The sequence below is a fragment of the Natrix helvetica genome, assembly GCF_964273705.1.
Source record: "Natrix helvetica genome assembly, chromosome: 4".
In the NCBI taxonomy this organism is placed as follows: domain Eukaryota; kingdom Metazoa; phylum Chordata; class Lepidosauria; order Squamata; family Natricidae; genus Natrix; species Natrix helvetica.
The window spans coordinates 148749015-148767921 of NC_138550.1; the positions used below are offsets into that span (position 1 = coordinate 148749015).

Below are 18907 nucleotides of genomic sequence, written 5' to 3' on the forward strand. Positions count from 1 at the left end.
ATTTGTCTGGAACGGTATAGGGTTTCCTGCCTAGGCAGGGGGTTGGACTAGAAGACCTCCAAGGTCCCTTCCAACTCTACTATTGTATTGTATTGTATTGTAAGTTACCTATATGCAAAAAAATAGCAGTAAATGTGTAGATGAATGTTATAGAAATTGATTTTGCATCATGGCTAGAAAATTGGGTATTAAAATGAGGTTTTCCAATTTTTCTAGAAACCAATATTACCAGTGAAGATTTCAGACAGTTATGGGAGGAAGACTGAAGAAAGAGCATACAGGCATTGACGTAATTATTTGGTTTGTGGAAAAAAATGATTTATTTATAGGAGGTTATTGCATAAAAATTTGACCATGATTTCGAGAGGCAGAAATACAATTAGATAGGGAAAATATTTTTTAAAATGTTTATAGAATGAATCAAAATAATAGATTAGAATTTTACAGATGTTAGGTTTTTTTTCAATGTATATTAAAACAATATAATAATAATCTGATTAATGTGATAGAGATAATCAATAATGTTAATGTGAATTGGATCAACATTAATGATATCATTAAATCCGTTCATACTGTTATTGTGAATTGGATTACAATGAAAAATGGATAAGAATTAAAGTACTAAAGAGATGTATAAATAATATAATGAGCATTATATAAACTTGATAAATGTGAGAGATTATTAACAATGTTAACATGAATTGAATCAAAATAAATGAAACTTAGTTAAATTTGTTCATATATAATAGAGAAATGTTTAGATAGAACAAGAAAAATATAGATAAAGGTAGAGATAAAGATGAGGAGTTAGGCATTTTTTGAATATATATGTTTATATAGAATATAATAAGGATTACTTAGATTTGAGAAATGTGATAGCTTTTACTAATATGTGATAGCTTTTACTAAAATGTGATAGCTTTTACTAATATCCTGCGCGAGCTGCACTGGCTACCTGTGGTCTTTCGGGTGCGTTTCAAGGTTCTGACCACCATCTTTAAAGCGCTCCATGGCATAGGGCCGAGCTACCTGCGGGATCGCATCCTCCCACACACATCCCTGCGGCCAATTCGCTCTCACAGGGAGGGGCTTCTCCTGGTGCCGTCCACTAGGCAATGCCAACGGGCGACACCAAGGAGTAGAGCCTTCTCTGTGATGGGCCCAACCCTCTGGAATGACCTCCCCCCCGACATTAGAACCACCACTGACTTCCGCTCCTTCTGACAGAAATTGAAGACACACCTGTTCCGACTGGCTGGCCTGGCATAATTTTAACGTCTACCTCCTGGCATACATATTTCTTACTGGTTTTTTAGGGGGATTGCTCTTTTAAACTTAATTTTATAGGATATTGGGGTTTTAAATGCTGTACATTTTAAATTATTTACTTAGCAGTACAGTTCTGTCTATCTTTTTATCCTCCTCTTATTTATGTATTTATCCACTTAATATTTTAATTGTTTGAATTTTATAGTCATTTATGATGTATTTTGATATGGACTGTACACCGCCCCGAGTCCCTTTCGGGAGAGGGGGCGGTCTATAAGCGCTAAGAAATAAATAATAAATAAATAATAAATATTGTTATTGTGAATTGGATTAATATGAATGATACCCAGCACCAACTCTATTCACACACAATATAAATGAATAATTTAAAAAATAATAAAAATATATTACAAAAAAAAAAACCTTGACCATGATTTGTTAGTGCAATCATATATAATGGTAACAAAGGTCTAATCCTTTTGAGTTTAATGGGACATATTTCCATATAGACAGAGATAGGATTTCTTGTTAATTGTGAAGCCTTTATGTCCTCTACCATCCTCTGGAGTCCATTTAAGCTCACACTGACTGCTTCAGTGACTCCATCCAGCCACCTCATTATCTGTCATCCCCTTCTTCTTTTGCCCTCAATCGTTCTCAGCATTAGGCTCTTCTCCAGTAAGTCCTTCCTTCTCATTAGGTGGCCAAAGTATTTGAGTTTCATCTTCAGGATCTGAGCAGTCAGGGTTGATCTCCTCTAGCACTGACCGGTTTGATCACCTTGCAGTCCAAGGGACTCGCAGGAGTGTTCTCCAGCACCATAGTTCAAAGGCCTCAATTCTTTGACGCTCAGCCTCCCTTATGGTCCAACTTCACAGCCATACATTGCAACTGGGAAAACCATCGCCTTGACTATGTACACTTTTGTTGGCAACAAAAGTGAGATTGGATTATAAAACACATTTGCACAAATGGATAACGTTCATAAGTCTTGTTTCAGAGTTTAAGGAATTTCATTCAAAATAATTCAAACATTTGACATTATGACACCACATTTGTGGGTAACGGTCCAACCAAAGTATTAATACAACTACACATTTGTCACTAGGATTCGACAATCTGCCCAATTTACCTAGGGGTTAGCAAACTTAAACTCCTAGATTTTGAAAGTGATCTTGGAGTGAAAGGGATCTTGGAGTCCTAGTGGACAACCATTTAAATATGAGCCAGCAGTGTGCAGCAGCTGCCAAAAAAGCCAACACAGTTCTAGGCTGCATCAACAGAGGGATAGAATCAAGATCACGTGAAGTGTTAATACCACTTTATAATGCCTTGGTAAGGCCACACTTGGAATACTGCATTCAGTTCTGGTCGCCACGATGTAAAAAAGATGTGGAGACTCTAGAAAGAGTGCAGAGAAGAGCAACAAAGATGATTAGGGGACTGGAGACTAAAACATATGAACAACGGTTGCAGGAACTGGGTATGTTTAGCTTAAGAGAAAGAAGGACTAGGGGAGACATGATAGCATTGTTCCAATATCTCAGAGGTTGCCACAAAGAGGAGGGAGTCAAACTATTCTCCAAAGCACCTGAGGGTAGAACAAGAAGCAATGGGTGGAAACTAATCAAGGAGAGAAGCAACTTGGAACTGAGGAGAAATTTCCTGACAGTGAGAACAATTAATCAGTGGAACAGCTTGCCTCCAGAAGTTGTGAATGCCCCAACACTGGAAGTCTTTAAGAAGATGTTGGATAGCTATTTGTCTGAAATGGTATAGGGTTTCCTGCCTAGGCAGGGGGTTGGACTAGAAGACCTCCAAGGTCCCTTCCAACTCTACTATTGTATTATTGTATTATCATTGTATTTTAATTTTCTTGAAATTAATGTATGGTCATATTGTCCTGTAATGTGGCATTTCTCAGTTTTCTTACAGTATATGCTTTTAAATTTGTATTTAAAAACAAAAGCTCATACCTGGGAAAGGCTTTCATAAGCTACAATTTTAATGCAATGGAAAATGCTTTATTGTATTCATAGGATTCCATGTAGAAAGCATGGACAATGGAAATGATGTAAAAAAATGATTCTCCAGATAGTCCGGCTAGCTTCAACTGTCAGTAATAATATAAGCCAGAACAAATGCTTCTTAATTTAACTCATTCCAGAAGGAAATAGCCAATTCTTAAAAGTTGCTGTTGCCAGTAATAAATTGAATTTTTAAAAATGGTCTCTAATATTGTACTTTGCATGTACATTTTAAGGAATGTCTGTAAGCATACCTATATCTAGGAGTCATTGATTGATTTAGACACTTGAGCTCTACACCTTTAGAGAAGATGTGAGCAATTGTACAAGAGCAGAGACCCTGATTATTGCCAAATGTAAACAAAGGAGATTTACACTCAAACAAGACATGTGCTTTGAGCAATTGCCATGACCTTATTATTTATTCAAGAAAAGGACACTTTCTAATCTAAAGATGATGTATATATAGCCCTGGCACATCCATTTTTATAGGAAAAAATCTCTTGTGAGGTAGATCCAGGTGAGAAAGAATGAATGACCTAATGCTGTTATTATCTAATAGCACCTGCAGGGGTATGTAACCAGTTTTGGCATTAAATGAGGTGAGGAAGAAGTGTTTAAGTTTTCAGCTTCTGGCATGAATTATCAATAAATTGTTCCAGTTGGAAGAAATAAAGCAAACAACAAAAGAAGTTCCAGTTAAGCCAAGTTGCAGTTGAGCCAAGTACCAGTTTTGATCCTTAAGATCAACTAGGCAGCATATTGCCTAGTTGATCTCAGTTAGAAAGTTAAACTGGTTAGTACTCTACGATGGACAGTATTTGGGAAATCAAGATTAGAGAGTAGACTGGAAAGTCAGAATAGCAAACTATTTCAGTATACGCAAAACTAAATGGATATGACCATTTAACTGTCTAGGAATTTTGCTTGATTTGATAGTGATTTGTCAGCTAAACCTTCTGTGGATGTGAAATATAAGTGTCAGTCTCGGGATTCCTTCCCAGATGCCTCTATAAATACTATGCAGTTACATGTACACAATTATATATGTGTATATAATTGATAGAGGATATGATAGAGGATAGACAATAGTCAATAGATAGGTGATAGGGGATGGATGGATGATAGACAGACAGACAGACAGACAGACAGACAGATGATAGATTGATAGATAGATGATAGATAGATAGATGATAGATAGATAGATAGATGATACATAGATAGATAGATAGATAGATAGATAGATAGATAGATAGATAGATAGATAGATGATAGATAGATAGATAGATAGATAGATAGATAGATAGATAGATAGATAGATAGATAGATGATAGCATCTATCTAAGCATATTAACCTCACTATATCTAACGAGGTTAATATGCTTAGAAAGAAATTTCCTAGCTTCATAAAGATACACACAGAAATTTAGGAATGACTATAAATCTTACATAATCTAGAATCTGCTACTGTATATCATAGCAGGATTATCCCTTTTTTTTAAAAAAAAAAAGTACAGAACAGATCTCTAAACAACTTCTGTATAGTATGCAGAGTTTGAATCAGGCAACCATATGCATTCATATTGAGCCTCTTAATGAAATTTCACAAGGAAACTGCTTTGGGGTTTCATTCTTGTCAATAGTATTCAATTCAATTATAATCATTTTAATATTTATGGGTACTTCAGGTTATAGCACTGTCCAATAGCTTCCTTTTTTTAAAGGAATCCAATACTTCCTAAGAAGCCCATTTCCACCCTACAGTATTACTATACTTACGTTCACATGTGAGCTTTCCAGAATATTTTAAATCAGATGGTTTTTCTATGTAAATTAGGCTACTTTATACTGGCTGACCTGAATTGGAAAATTTTGAGTTGACGTTGGAAAATATTCAATCCCCTCAAGCTATATTCTTTAAGTAAATACACTGATAAACATTCAGTCTTCTAAAATCACGAAACAAACCAAAAAGCCCTTAATCATTTATGGCAAACAATTTCAAAATTTAAATATTTGACATGTTCATTCCCTTATCTTGCTTAGAAATTAATGATTTCATTCATATAGTCATTAAGAGTGAAAACTGAAAAAGGGCTAATTTTAAAAATGCCTAGTCTACCTAATATTATATTTTCAAATTTGCCATTTTTCCCATTATTACTAATGAATGTACAAAAAGTAGAAAAATTAAACAGTGGAAAGTTTTCCACTCCACCTCACCGATTCAACCACAAGTATCAAACATCTGAATCAAGACCCAAGGAAAATCCTTTAATTAGACTCAAATTCTCATAAATATAAATATTAGAAATATTGTTCTATGTTACCATGGCTAAAGTTATACCATCAGAAGAAATGCAAGATGGTTTTATAATTTTAATTAAAGCAGAATTGGGATAAGCTTTGTTGACTTTTTTTCCCTTCCTTGATAGGTTCCAACCCACAACAGAAGCTTGAAGGAAGAAAGAAACTGATTAAAAAGCAAACAAAAACATAATATAAAGAGGAAAGGGGGGGGGGGGGAATGCAACTAAGAATTTTAGCAATGAAGACTAAAACAACTTTAAGAAGAAGATTGTTTTATTTTTTTTAAACAATAAAATGTTCTGCAATTAGTAGAGGATGAATAAAAATGCTAGATATTAAGTATTCCCTAAGCTTCCTTTGGCATGTACTATAGGTACCTCCCTGCATTTTCACAAATATAAAATTGTCTTAAATTCCTATATTAAGTCTAAATTGAATCCAGAGAGATTAAAGTCAGAGAGATTTCATGGATATTTTACTGACACAATCCAGCAAACCTTCAAATATTAATAGTTACAAGATATTTAAATATATATGTACATATAGTTAAAGAAATGCCAAACACTTGTGGGGGGTTTTGGCTGAAACCCTATGGACATTTTCTTTGTGTTTGAATTAGATACAATTTAATAGAATGATTAAAAAACATAGTATTAGCAAATCATTTCAGTTTCAAATCTGCAAATATGCGATGGATCTAACATGCTTTCTACTCTCTTGAGTTTTAGAAAAGGCATTTCTAAATTGATGTCTGAAAGAACAGGAAGGTAAATAGATTTCTTATTTCTGTTCGCAAAAAGTAATTCACATTTGAATTGGTGGTCCACTTCATTTGTACAGAGATTTTTTTTATTATTATTATTTAAAGGATATTTTTATAGTTAAAATTGAGGTTAAACCTCACTTGTTTTGCCTTCCAGAAACCAAGCCTTTTCAGAACTGAGTAACAAGATACCGAGATGTAATCGATCTACTGTAACTGATTTTATAAGTATAAATTTAGATAGTATTTGGATATTTTATTTTAAAAATCTATTATCCAGCAAAACTAGCAGGATTCTGGTGTTTACAGTTGGTAAAAGATGTCCCCATGGGTTTTACCCTACTAGTCATGACCAACTTTAGAGGATGGTTGCCACCTCCATTTTTTAAGAGGAAGACCCAGTGTTGTCTGGAGACATTTCTACTGTCATGTGGGCAGCATGAAATCATGCCACAGCACAAAGCATATGGTGAAACATAGAATGCTATTACCTTCCTGCATTCTCATATGGGTCTATCATTTACGGTGTAATCTTAGCCTAACATTTTAAAATCACTATCAAGCTTTAGCCAATTTCTAGTGTAAATGAGAAACATCCAGCAATAGAAAATGCCAATAGTGTTTTATGCTCAGATACTTTAATAATTATACTTAGCATTCAAACCTTAAATTTCTCCTAATAGTGAATTGAAGTTGGAATCCCAAGGAGTCAGGAAGAGGTTAAATCTAAAAGAAGCTACTAACCATCAAGTTTAAATATGTTACAGGCAATCCCTAACGTACAAGCACAATTAGGACTGGAATTTCAGTTGTAAAAGTCAATTAAGATTTATTTATTTATTTATTTATTTATTTATTTATTTATTTATTTATTTATTATTCGTATTTATAGACCGCCCCATCTCCCGAAAGGGACTCGGGGCGGTGTACAGTCACTAAAATGCGTTATAAAATACATACATAAAACAGTTAGATAATTAAATACGTAGGTGGAGGAGGTTGCAAGACTGTATATAGAATAATAAATATAGTACATTAAAAGCTTATTAAAACCCCAAACCCAATTAAAATGAATAAGTCCCCGGGAGGTAAAACTAAGAAAGTGCCAGGCCAGCTGATTGAAATAGGTGAGTCTTTAACTTTTGCCGGAAGGAACGGAGGTCGGTGGTAGTTCGAATGTCTGGGGGGAGGTCATTCCAGAGGGTTGGGCCCATCACAGAGAAGGATCTACTCCTAGGTGTCGCCCGCTGGCATTGCCTAAGATGCAATTTTAGTATTTTTTTTTCTGTAGCATTAAGTGAATCACACGATTGTTATGTGAATCCAGCTTCCCAATGGGCGCTTTTTGCCCGAAATTGGCAAAAGAAGGTTGCAAATCACAGCCACATGATTGCAGGAGCATAAATGAGAGCCAGTTGCCAAGCCCCTGAATTGCAATCTTGTGACATGGGGTGGGTGGGTTGTAATGCAATGACCAAAACTGCAAGTAAGTCATAAGTCACTTTTCCAAGGCTGTCATAAGAGTCCTAAATCAAGGACCTGTACATGAAGTTACATGGTGTGATCAACGGGAGTTATGCTAATGTTATTACTTTCAGGGATTTGTTTTGAAAATTCTGCAAATGCAAGATTGCACGATCTAATTAAATCAAAGTTGAAAATTACTTCCTTGGGTTCATTCCACCAGCTATTAGACAACCCAATTTATCATTGGTTTTCCTTTATAGTATACTAAAATTATCTATGGATTTTCTTGCATAACTTCTCCATTTCAGGTGACCAGTCATCCATCTCTGACTTTACTCCCCTCCCCCAATTCTCACTTTTCCAAGGAAATCAGTAAAAGTAACAAGAGGAGCATCCATATGCCAGGGGAGCAGTGGTATTTCAAAAATTAATATATACACAGAACCAAAATCCACATAAATCAAAACTATCTAAAACAGAATTACAAAAGTTTCTAAAAGTAAGAAAGGGGAGGAAATGCAATAGCAGATTAAAACAAAACAGAAACAAGTATATTGGTTTTGTGCAAGGAATATATAAATATATCAATTTATACATTGTGTCATAATTGGAGATTCTCTAAGAATCATAGAACGTGTTGTAATAATTTACCAAAGTTTCAGTTTTACGCACTCTATCATTTTCAAAATGAAGTCATAAGTGAGTGAATTTCAGACTTCAAAACATTAAGCAGAGAAAACTTACTTGAGCATCTGTTCATATCGGGGGCTCGAAGACCATAGTACCCCAATGGGCAGGAATTCAAGCATTCCCCGTATTGTCTCATTCCTTCTCTTCGTAGAAAGAAGAACAACTTATGTTGACATCTGATGCATCCATTGTCTTTTGAGCAAGACAAACAACCTTTGCAAATTGGATTTGGCCCATAGTTTGCTGTGGTTTTTGTTTCCAGAGAGAGAAAAGGGAAGGGAAGAAAAATGATAATATTAAAGCATAGTATTAACCGCGTAAAGAATAATCATATAGCATCATTCATGTTTCGTTTACGACAAACAACTAAAGAAACATCGAGTAGACAGGGTGTATTTATTATTAAATATTTTATAAAATTTCTCTCACTGTTTTAATATAACATAAAAGCAACACATTGGAAATGGGTATTTAGGCTGTCAGAGCCAAATTCCCAATTCAATTAAAACATCCACAACAAAATTTGATTGATGGAATTCTTCTGTTAAAACCTTCTTGCAGAATAAGTAGAAATATTATTCCCATGATGCATTTGTTAAGCTACCAAATTTCATTAGCCTTTTCTGTAGCAACCTTCTTATATTTGGTTTGTGTTCAACTATTGTTCCAAGGTGTCTTTTTTCTACCTACAGAAGTCAAACGCCCCAATTCTTGATCTGTGCATTTGATTTCCAATTCCCTTGTGCAAATCATTGTCCTTCCCGCTACTAAATTTCTTTCTCTTAAAACTTAACACAACTCTCTTGTTTTCAATTTTATTTTCATAAAATTATGAGCTATCGGGGTATCCTCTAAACCAGTGGTTCTCAACCTGTGGGATGGGACCCCTTTGGGGGGCAAATGACCCTTTCACAGGGGTTGCCTAAGACCATCGGAAAACACATATTTGCAAAAAAATACGAAAAACATAAAACAATTTTATGGTTGGGGGTCACCACAACATGAGGAACTGTATTAAAGGGTCGCGGCATTAGGAAGGTTGAGACCCATTGCTCTAAACACTGGCTAACCATTTCTTCCACTTTTCATTCATTAAGTCATTAATAAAATGTCCAAAAGTATAAAACATTTCTATAAGCCGGTCACTATAACTTTTCACATACAACTAAGCCCACTTTTAACTTGCTTTGCTATAATAAAAAGTGTGTGTGTGTTTGTGTGTGTGTGTGTGTGTTTGCAAATGGACACACAAATAAAAGATTTCTACCAAACGTATGCTATGAAAAGCTATGATGAGGTCAGGGTGCAGTTGATTTATTAAATATTAAAATAACTACAAATACAGGAGTAATAATCCAAATGCAACAAATCTTCAAATAAACCCTTTAAATATAGTAAAAAAAAATATAGCCAGCAGGAGCAATTATTAATGGACTTTGACTCCTCCCACCCACCCACCCACCCAAAGACAGACAGACAAAAACACACACACACATGTCCATGCATTTTTCCCATATGTTTCCTAATCACTTGCATAAAGAATAAAATCTTATTCATAACATTAGAATGGGTTTAAATTTGTCCACTGCATCCAAAACCCATTAAATCAAAACCCATTAAATATAGACCTTTCTGGGAGTTATAACAATTAAGGGTCAATCCAACCCATACCCAAATCCCTGAAACAGTCAAATGCTGGAAATTGAGAATTGACTGCTCTATTTAAATTCTTCAAATTATATCACAAGAATGGATAGAAGACAGATCAAGAATCAACTCAGCGAACTTCAAGCAATCTGGTTAGGTCTCCAATTATATTATTTAAGAAAAGAAAGAGCACATTAACTCCTGCGACCACTATTAAACAGAGCAGTGAAATGTACCATTCTTGGGAGGAAATCCTGTTAGATCCAGTATTTGTCAATCTTTGAACATCGCTTTTGATAATCTCTCCTTCAGTTTCAAGAGATGGGAAAGATACAACTGAAAATTATTTGAAGCTACATTTATTCTTCTTGTTAATTTTTTTAACATCAATTCTAAGAAAACTAGATACTTGGTTAAAAAAGTTGAAGGTCAGATTTGATACTCTTGATTTTTTTTCCCTGAAATGGGCTGGTCCTAAATTCTAAGGACTGTCCTGCCTTCAGAGGACACACTCGATTAGTGTCAAACTTGAAAAGAGTTGGCTATCATCTTCCTTTTGTTGGAATGTAACTCAGGAGTTGCAACATCAACTCCCATAGTTTTGTTGTGAATTATTTTTGATGAATGTCACACTATCAATTAGATTCTTAATATAAGTCTGTGATGCTTGCTGTATGCTAACACATATATGTTCTTCTTGGTTATAATAACCAGTGTTTGATAGCTCTTTATAAAGATATAAATAAGGGCCACTGGGGGCTCAGTGGCTAAGACAATGAGCTTGTTGATCAGAAAGGTCGGCAGTTTGGCAGTTTGAATCCCTAGCTTAATGGAATGAGCTCCTGTTACTTGTTCCAGCTTCTGCCAACCTAGCAGTTCAAAAGCATGTAAAAGTACAAGTAGAAAAATAGGGACCACCTTTAGTGGGAAGCGTTCCATGCGCCATCAGCATTTAGTCATGCTAGCCACATGATCATGGAGACATCTTCGGATAGCACTGGTTTTTCGGCTTTGAAATGGAGATGAGCACTTCCCCCTAGAGTCAGGAACGACTAGCACATATGTGTGAGGGGAACCTTTACCTTTACCTTACCTTTAAGATATAAATAAGGGTATGGGCTATGGGAATGGGCTAAGATATTACACTGGAAGGAGAGGCCTACACCTGAAATACAGTACTGGATTGCCTTAATCTTTTTGTCTTAATCTTTTTCCAGAAAAGAGGCAAAGACAAAGACTTTTCTCAAAGGTTTTGGAATTGTCTGTTTATAAAACATAATTTCCAGACCTTTTCTTTCTTTTTTCCATGTTTTAATTGTTATGTTTATCCACGTTGAGCTTGCGTCGGTCTCTTCTTGCAGTTGTATTTCTACCTCTCTTTTGTTCATTAGTCAAATAAAACAAACTTCTTAGACTGATGGTTCAGAAGACACGTCATTCCCACCTCTTGGAAAAGGAACCAATCAGGAAACAACTCTACAAATTTGCTACTAAGCCATCTTATGAATCAATATCTCATAACCACACCCGGCAGATATTATACCACAATGAATTGATCGCTCTTCTAAACTCCTTTATTATTTGATTGTGTGATCCAAAATGTTATTAATTCAAGCAGCCTACCTTTCTGTACAGATTATGGTGATATTTTATTTTGGTTCAACTCATCTCTTTAGCGAACACAGGTTCAACTACACCACTCTGGTTTTATAGGCAAGCCTTTCCTGCTATCACATTTTGATTATTATACTTTCCACATGAAACTAGGTGTTCTGTCGATGAATATGAAGCTTTTCGTAAAGACATCATGGCCAATTCTGGGCTGGAGATTACCTTAGATGTAATCTGCTTATACATTCTACTATCAGCCTAGTCTAGGGGTCGGCAATCTTAAACTCTCAAAGAGCCACAAAAGTCCTAAACAGAAGTCCCCCCTTCAATTCTGGAGCTGACCAGATTTCCATAGAGTCACCATAGAGTCTCCTCATAGCACAGCGTCCTTTTTCCTCTACCTGTCCTAACTGAAAGCCTATCAATTGTGGAGCCGACGGGCAACAGGGAGCCACAGCAGAGGGATAAAAGAGCCACATGCGGCTCCAGAGCCACAGGTTGCTGACCCCTGGCCTAGTCTGACCAATCATATGCAACCTGCTTACTCTTTTTTAAAGCAGGAGGAGGTAATATAGCAATAGCACTTAGACTTATGTATCAATCCATAGCCTTTTACAGCACTCTCTAAATCAGAGATGTCAAACTCACATCCAGACAGCATCACGTGACATATCGGAACTTTTTTCCCCTTCAGTAAACTGGGCGTGGGCGTGGCCAGCACATGACTCATCTGGCCCACAGGCCGGGAGTTTGACAGCCCTGCTCTAAATGGTTTACAATGTCAGCATATTGCCCCCCCCCCCAAATCTGTGTCCTCATTTTACTGACCTTGCAAGGCTAGAAAGGCTGAGTCAACCTTGAGTTGGTTAGGATGAAACTCCTGGCTGTGGGCAGAGTTAGCTACAATATTGCATTCCAACCACTGTTCCACCACAGCTATCTCCCATATTTGGCATCACAAATGATAGTTTCCATTCTACAGAACGGGGAGCTTTCTGTATTTCTACTTCTAATGACTTATCCAAAACGGATCATTTGGAAATACATTTGCTGATTAAATGAATGATGACTACCATGGTGAATGGTATATAAAATTAGAGGACCAGATGTACCTAAAAACAACAACATAAAATGAATAATTAAAAAAGCATTTGGCATCTCTGAGATTATCCATCCAATGGACTGGTGATTATGCTGATTTTGTTTTCTTTCATTTTCTCATTTTTCTGAACCTACCAAATTTGACTGATATGCCTTCAGTATTGTCTTTTTATAAAACCTTGCACTACAATTTGCATGCAGCTTGGTGCCTAACTCTCCCAACCAAGGTGTTTTATCAATGTTGCCTATCAATATATCTTTGCATATGATTAAGAAAAAACGAATTTATTTATACCTCATTTTCATGAATGTTTCAATTTTGTCCAGATTTTGATCCAGTTCATTTTTTGCAGTGCTACCTGCTAACGATATCACAAACCTGAGACAAATGCACATTATTAATAATGCACTAAATTGGTTTGTATATTTTTAATCCATGCATAAACCGGAAAAATTTGGCATTGAGCTTCCCCAAATATCTAACTAGTACTGAGTTAGCAAACCTGTATCTTAACATTATTAACATAGTTGTATGTTACACATGAAAAGACCTTTATGTACAAAATCAAATCTAAAGGTAAGATGCTTTTTAGAATACTGCTCATTTGTTTATTTATTTGTTCGCACGTCTGAGTTTGGGGCAAGAACAGAGAATACAAATTATGTCTGTTTTAACCCAGAAACACTTGCCTTTAATTGATGAAGTTTTTGACTAAGCAAGATGGGTGGAGAAAAAAAAACAGATACTAGACTAGGAAATATGCATTATCCTAGATTATTAAAGCAATGGAAAAAACACAGGTTTTCTCAATACGATTTTCATAATCATCCTATCAAGATGCCTTTTCCCATACCTGCTCCATTTGGGGGGGGGGAGGGGAAAGCTAGTATTCCTGCACCCCCTTTTTTTAATTCATTCTTGGTTCAAAGTATTTCCCAATATCAAAGTCAGATTGTGGAAATCACTTTGAAACACCCATCCTTTTCACCTCAAGTGTAATTATTATTGCTTTGAAGCTAAATGTTGTGAATCTATAATGTATGTGCTTCTTCCCCCCCCCCCCTTTGGAACCATTTTTCTTTTGAACTCCTAACTTCTTTAGCAACAGCCCTTAAGAGTGTAAGTACAGATTGAGAATAGTCTATAATTACTAAGAAAAGGGAAAGGAAACCCCTTGAGATATTAAACCCCCCCTCCCTCCCCAAAAAAGTGTCCTTGAGAACATATGCTATTTACACTTCACAGTTCAGTCCAAACACTCAGGACTCAAAAGGTTCAAAATTTGAAAAACATGGGCTTTTCAGTACAAACAAGCTGTTTTATAAGCACCTATTTCCTAAAGGAAACAAGGGTCATGTCAACTTTTATTTATGCTTTCCTAAAAATGGAACACTCCATAAGTCTTAAAATCTCTCTAGTTTCATTGCCAGCAATTGACAAAGCAAAATTGGCCTTTTCAAAGTTGTTTAAAACTGGAGGCACAATGAAAAATCAGATAACTTCCTTCGATGAAGACATCATTTTCTAAACTTTCTTTCATGCACCAACAATAATATGCAGGTGGTCCTCAATGTACAACCATTCATTTAGTGACCATCCGAAGCCACAACAGCACTGAAAAAAAGTAACTTATGACCGATTTTCACACTAACAGCCATTGCAGTATGCCCTTTGTCATGTAATCAGAGTTTGACACCCATGGTGTAGACTTATATACCATGGGTGTCAGTGTGTGTGTGGCTCAGTGGTGGCTCAGTGTTTAGAATGCAGTACTGCAGGCTGGCTGCAATTTGGCAGATCGAATCTCACCAGGCTCAAAGTTGATTCAGCCTTCCGTTCTTCTGAGGTTGGTAAAATGAGGACCCAGATTGTTGGGGGCAATAAGATGACTCTGTAAACCGCTTAGGGAGGGCTGTAAAGCACTGTGAAGCTGTATATAAGTCTAAGTGCTATTGCTATTGCTATTATAAACAGGTTCAGATCTCCATTGAAGGTAGATATGACTCTAATAACCAGTGTGGATTTGTGCAGACATTTCAAATCTATGTTTAAAGAATATTCTAAATCTTACAGCCTCTGAGATAGATCCAGGGTTTTATTTAAAAAAATACAGGTGGAAAAATTATTAGATATACTTTTAAAAACCGATCTCTTTACAAACATTCTTTATATTGAGTGAGAACATCTGGCATAGAAATGGAAAACTATCTAATATTTTTGGCTCTTTCATTGCATTAATGTTACATTTCAATATTTAAAAAAGTATATTCCTGCAAACACCTGGTTCTAGGAGAAACGTTCTGCAAATGGCTGAGCTGGAGGAATTATTCAGAAGAGTTTTTAAGCACTTTTTTCCTCTTCCCTCCAACTAAAGACAATACAATCAAATTTTATAAACTAGAATTGGACTGCATTGTCACAGAAATACATCCATTTCAAGAGCACATTGTGTTTGCTGGGAAATGCCAAATTGTTTTCCAAGTTTCGGAGGACTATAGGCATGAACAACAGATGGAAGAGTTACCGTATGTTGACACGATTCAAAACAAGAGATTAAAAAATGACTATGATGGGAAAGAGACAATTGCACATGTATTAAAATTCCTGCATTAAACAAACAAGAAGAAAAACACATTTGGAAGCCAAAATAGTAGATAAAATCACAAAAGCACACTGAGCACTAGGATGGGGGTTGCTTGTTTTACATTATTACATTATTATACATTATGCAGACTGCAAACGATGCTACTGTTTATTGAAGAAAATTTAATTATACACAGTGCAAGGTATACAACCATCAGAGGGAATACAAATTGCCCTTCTTTCTCCCCTCCAATGATTCTATCCTATTTGTACAATTTTATGATCCATACAAGGGACGCTGTAGTTCAGTGCCTAAGACGCTGAGCTTGTCACTCGGAAAGGTCAGAAGTTCGGCGGTTTGAATCCCTAGCGTTGCGTAACGGAGTGAGCCCCCGTTACTTGTCCCAGCTTCTGCCAACCTAGCAGTTCGAAAGTATGTAAAAATGCAAGTAGAAAAATAGGGACCACCTTTGGTGTGAAGGTAACAGCGTTCTGTGCACCTTCGGCGTTTAGTCATGCCGGCCACCTGACCATGGAGAAGTCTTCGGACAGTGCTGGCTCTTCGGCTTTGAAACGGAGATGAGCACCGCCCAGTAGAGTCGGGAATGATTAGCACATACTGTATGTGCAAGGGGAACCTTTACTTTTTTATGATTCATACTTTATTAAATTGCAGTTCTAAAATTACATTAAATAGCCCAATCTGCCCCCTCCCACACTATGTACACTAGAGAGATTTTTGTTTCAATATTTTCTAAATTTTCAGTTGGTATTAGCAATAGCACTTAGATTTATATACCACTTTACATCCCTCTCTAAGGTTTATAGAGTCAGCATGTTGCCCCCAACAATTTGGATCCTTATTTTACCCACCTTGGAAGGATGGAAGGCTTGAGCCCGGTGTGATTCGAACTGCCAAATTGCAAGCCGCTTAGCAGTCAGCAGAAGTAGCCTGTAGTACTGCACTCTAACCACTGCACCACTGTGGCTCATTAGAACTCCTATCCCTATATCTCTAATTATGATGATGCTCCCAACAGCAGTCTCTCCTTTCTCAATGAGCTTCACGCTTTTCAAGAAAACATGTCTCTTCATCTTTTGAAGAATAAATAATTTAATCCATCAAACTTTTTTTTTCTAAATGAGGTAACGACAGACAACTGACTACTCAAAATGATGCTCTGAATATTTATTCAGCAAAGATCTTCATCTACTGGTTTACATACTGTCCGTATCTTTGAGTCTGATCTTCACTTAAGACCTTTTTTTTTTCTTTCATCCTTGTAAGGAAGCTTTGCAGACTGAACTAGTCTGTCTGGATCTCTAGAAAGTGGTAAAATACAGCCTTTACAACTCACAATTGAGTCATGCATAATTCTGTTTACTGGTCTTACAGTGTCAGAGTGGACTCAATTGCACACAACGAACTACCAATGATGTAATTGCCTGTAATAAATAGCATATTCCATGTTACATGCAGGGGTGAGTTGCTGCCAGTTCTAACCTCTTCTATAGAAGAGGTTCCACAAATCTACAGTGCCGTTTAGAACCGGTTCCAGCTCCCCCGCCCCCGCCCATCCGCACATCATCAAGATGAAGAGTAAGAGGAGGAATTCTGGGAGTTGAAGTCCACAAGTCTTAAAGCTGTCAAGTTTGAACACCCCTGGGGTTTTTTTCTAAAGGGTTAGGGTGCAAGGGTCTTGTAACTTGACAGCTTTAAGACTTGCACACGTCAATGCCAAAGTTCCTGAGCCAACATGACTGGAGGAGGAATTCTGAGAGTTGAAGTCCACAAGTCTTAAAGGTGTCAAGTTTGAACACGCCTGGAGGTTTTTTTTTCTAAAGAGTTAGGGGCACAAGGGTCTTGTAACTTGACAGCTTTAAGACTTGCGTGCTTCAAATGTCAGAGTTTCTGAGCCAACATTTTGGTTGCTAAGCAAGAGCATTGTTAAGTGAATTTCACCACATTTTACAAGTTGGCCACGCCCACCCAGTCACATGACTGCCAAGCCACTCCTATTTGGTCACATGGCTGGCAAGCCACTCCCACCAAGGTCATATAACTGGCAAGCCACTCTCACCCGGTCACATGGCTGGCAAGCCATTCCCACAAAGCAGGCCACACCTACAGAAGAGGTTCTAAAAAATTTTGAAACCCACTACTGGTTACATGGCACATGTCGCTACAGCACTGGGAAAAATGCTGGTAGCCATCATAACTCTTACTCAATCTTCCACCAATTTCCAAGTGCTTACAGATGGAACATGACGCAATGCATAAAATATAAGCTTAAGTTAATATCACAAATAAATTATGACTTATCTTTGCAAGGGAACTACAATTTCCTCGTGATTCCATATGTTTCCCATGTAATGCAGCTGGCTGTCAAAACTCATATCTTCCACCTTTGAAGAACACATGAACACACACTATTTATCATGAATAGTGCAAGAATCATTGTAGCTCGGCCTATTAGAAACCAGAATGGAAAGAGTGGGAGAGATCTATTGGGTGTCAAAGCCAAAGTACTTGACAGCCATTGGGTAAGAGGTGGAGCAGTTAAACGGTTTGTATCCCTTTTCCCATATTTTGGGGAAGCAAAAAAGGGGTGGGGGCAGGAGAGAGATCTTATTTTATGCTTGGATATTGCATGAAGTATTCGCAGAATAAATATACAGGGGCGGAAAGGAAGTGGTGTTGTGTGCCGAAATCATAATTTTTCCAATACTTCTGGATGTTGTAATAAATGCAGGCTGACTCCCATCAGGCCAAATCTGTGTTTACAACAATAAGACCACTGCATGTAAGAGCCTATGGAGGTTCTTGGCCATCCAGGTCATGGTTATCCCAAAGAGGCTTTTTCAATACAATACAATACAATATAATACAATACAATACAATACAATACAATACAATACAATAGTAGAGTTGGAAGGGACCTTGGAGGCCTTCTAGTCCAACCCCCTGCCTAGGCAGGAAACCCTATACCAGCGGTTCTCAAATAGTGGGGCGCGCCCCCCTGGGGGGGCGCGAGGCTCCGTAAAGGGGGGCGCGAAGGCTCCCTTTCCATCTGGGTTGAATGGCGGTGGCGTGGGCGAGGCATAATATATCCCGCCTGGAAGTGGCAGCACTTCGGACTGTGGATTTTCATTGGAGCCGCGGGCTGGAGCTGTGCAAGAAGCCTGCTCGGGCGGGGGGGGGGCACGAAATGTTTTCTTCTTCCTAGGGGGGGCATGACAGAAAATAATTGAGAAGCACTGCCCTATACCGTTTCAGACAAATAGCTATCCAACATCTTCTTAAAGACTTCCAGGGTTGGGGCATTCACAACTTCTGGAGGAAAGCTGTTCCACTGATTAATTGTTCTAACTGTCAGGAAATTTCTCCTCAGTTCTAAGTTGCTTCTCTCCTTGATTAGTTTCCACCCATTGCTTCTT

General features: G+C 37.2%; 1 protein-coding gene across 1 annotated transcript in view; it reads right to left on the reverse strand.

The window, feature by feature from the left end:
- The window catches only part of RSPO2 (R-spondin 2), a 139016-nt gene that overhangs the window by 52960 nt on the left and 67149 nt on the right, over nucleotides 1-18907 (reverse strand). Inside the window, exon 3 of the mRNA XM_081950656.1 lies at nucleotides 8581-8769. Coding sequence (XP_081806782.1) covers nucleotides 8581-8769 — 189 coding nt within the window. The remainder of the gene's footprint in view (nucleotides 1-8580; nucleotides 8770-18907) is intronic.